This window comes from Tarenaya hassleriana, unplaced genomic scaffold (assembly GCF_000463585.1).
Source record: "Tarenaya hassleriana unplaced genomic scaffold, ASM46358v1 Cleome773, whole genome shotgun sequence".
In the NCBI taxonomy this organism is placed as follows: Eukaryota; Viridiplantae; Streptophyta; class Magnoliopsida; order Brassicales; family Cleomaceae; genus Tarenaya; species Tarenaya hassleriana.
This window is the reverse complement of record NW_010970241.1, coordinates 12,060-14,362: the sequence shown is the minus strand read 5'-3', so window position 1 is coordinate 14,362 and position 2,303 is coordinate 12,060. Positions and strand designations below refer to the sequence as shown.

Below are 2,303 nucleotides of genomic sequence, written 5' to 3'. Positions count from 1 at the left end.
GGATTCTTCATTGATATAGGCACCCAACATATACTGTTCAACAAAACCCAGAAAATTCGCTCTCATTGTTATGCATATTATTAAATATTTACACACAAATATGTACACGTACCTAATTAATTAGGAATATATTATTATAGAGCCTAAAGGGTGATGTTGGTGCGATTAATTTACATTTTCAAATTTATATTCATATATATCTCGTTAATTTCTTTTATGAAATTTAAGTTGAGAAATCACACATCTTGAGGCTTAAAAGAGCTAGAAAAAGTTAAAAGGAGAGAATCTTTTCATATAGCATGCATGAAGGTAGAATTCAAAATATTGCCATACATATATATTAAAGCTGAAAGTAAATAAATAAAACAAAATCTCTGCATGAATATTCAATCAATATACTCGACCAAACCTCCTAGAGATACACAACTTTATACAAAATATGAAAATAAACCGTCCTCGAATAATGTAGAACCAAAATATACGAAACAAATACATACTCTACCTCTGTATTAACCCATTGATGCTGAAGTAGCTTGCATATTTGCTTTGATCGTTCTGATGATGACAAAGGAGAGAAGTTATACCTTCCCAGCTGATCGTACTTTGATCAGCCGAATTACTTGCTGTTCCCACGGCTGAGGAGCTCCCGTAGAATGTGGTACTGTCGAGCCCCTCAAGATTCTGAACGTTGCTCGAGAACAAGCCGTCATTCATCATCTCTTGATCGGCCTGGAAATTCCCAAACCACTGAAGGAATTCCTGATGATCGCCATTGTTGCTCGTCAACGGCGAGCTCGTGCTGCTGCTCATCATCGAGAAGCTCCCTCCATAGTGATTGCTGTAATAATCCTGGTTGAAGGAGAAACCATTAGGGTTTTTTTGAGGGTTGGTTTCTACTGTCTCTTCGATCTTGATCATGCTATCGAGGATCTGCTTTTGTTCTTGATCGGACGATGACGACGGTGTTTGGTCGTAGTAGCTGCTGCTGTAAGCCGTTGGTAATTCCACGGCAGGCACTTGATGAGGAAGCTGTGGCCAATATAGGGTTTGTTCTTGTTTCGTCAAGGTTTGTCCGAACATGCTGAGATTCTTCTGGTCGGTTTGGTTCTGTCTCTTCATCATCATCATCATCGGGGATTCTTGCAATTCTTTGCGCTGTTTGTTGAGAAGCTTCTTCTTCAGCCTCGTGTTCCAGTAGTTCTTGATATCGTTGTCCGTTCTTCCCGGCAACTGAGCCGCAATTATAGACCACCTAAGCCACATATATAGACACCGAACATGCTGAGATTCTTCTGGTCGGTTTGGTTCTGTCTCTTCATCATCATCATCATCGGGGATTCTTGCAATTCTTTGCGCTGTTTGTTGAGAAGCTTCTTCTTCAGCCTCGTGTTCCAGTAGTTCTTGATATCGTTGTCCGTTCTTCCCGGCAACTGAGCCGCAATTATAGACCACCTAAGCCACATATATAGACACCGAGAACAAGCGATTAACCGAAATTCATTCGAAATGGTAACAAACTTTAGGTAAAAAAAAAAATCTTGACGAAATTAACCGTAGTTTTCCTCTATATACGTATGGATCTAATTGTTGGCAATTCAAATGGAAGGAACTCAGAGATATTCCACAACTATGTGTGTGTGTGTGTGTATAGAAGGATGAATATAAATACCGGCTGCCAATAGTGACATAGAGGTTACAAATGATGTTATCTTCTTCCTCAGAGAAGCCTCCATGTTTGATATTTGGTCTCAGATAATTGAGCCATCTGAGCCTGCAGCTCTTCCCGCATCTCTTTAACCCTAAACGGACAGGAGATTGAACAAACAGAACCCATCAAACAAGTAATCCTTAAAAAGAATTCCATATACATAGAGAGAAGATTGAAGATATATATATATATAAATATATTAACCAATCTTTTGGGGCAAAGCAATCCAATTGCCACCGGTGCCGTGCTTCTCGATATAGGCCTTGAGCTTTGAGTCTTCCTCTGGAGACCATGGCCCTTTCTTCACGTTCGCCTTGTCACAACATGGCGCTCTTCCCATTCTCTCTAATCTCTCTCTCTCTCTCTCAATTATGGCCTTGATGGTGTGGAGTCATGTGGGCTTATATATATACATACATACATACATGGATGTGTGTGTGTGAAGGGAGAAAAAGGAGGGGAGAGAGTATATAATAGCTGGAGGAGAAAGGTCTCATGTGAAGATGTCAAAAAGTCGGGAAATTTAAAAAAAGGAACGCCAAAGTAACTTTAAGGATTTGATTATTAATAATTAATCTATATATATAATGACAAT

At 39.4% G+C, this 2,303-nt stretch overlaps 1 protein-coding gene across 1 annotated transcript; it reads right to left on the bottom strand.

The window, feature by feature from the left end:
- Nucleotides 1-461: 461 nt before the first annotated feature.
- LOC104801909 (transcription factor RAX3-like) lies at nt 462-2,127 on the bottom strand. The gene is made up of 3 exons (XM_010525289.2): nt 1,913-2,127; nt 1,670-1,799; nt 462-1,252 (listed from the first exon to the last, which is right to left on the bottom strand). Exons 1-3 carry the CDS (start codon nt 2,046-2,048, stop codon nt 499-501), a joined length of 1,020 nt encoding a protein of 339 aa, XP_010523591.1. The 5' UTR covers nt 2,049-2,127; the 3' UTR covers nt 462-498.
- Between the last annotated feature and the right edge of the window lie 176 nt (nt 2,128-2,303).

Bases quoted from the DNA above. Each gene is read 5' to 3' on its own strand.
- LOC104801909 (XM_010525289.2), bottom strand. From the start codon at position 2,048: ATGGGAAGAGCGCCATGTTGTGACAAGGCGAACGTGAAGAAAGGGCCA. The intron at 1,800-1,912 runs GTTAATATATTT...CTGTCCGTTTAG, and splicing joins TGCTTTGCCCCAAAAGATTG to GGTTAAAGAGATGCGGGAAG. The intron at 1,253-1,669 runs GTATTTATATTC...TATGTGGCTTAG, and splicing joins TATGTCACTATTGGCAGCCG to GTGGTCTATAATTGCGGCTC.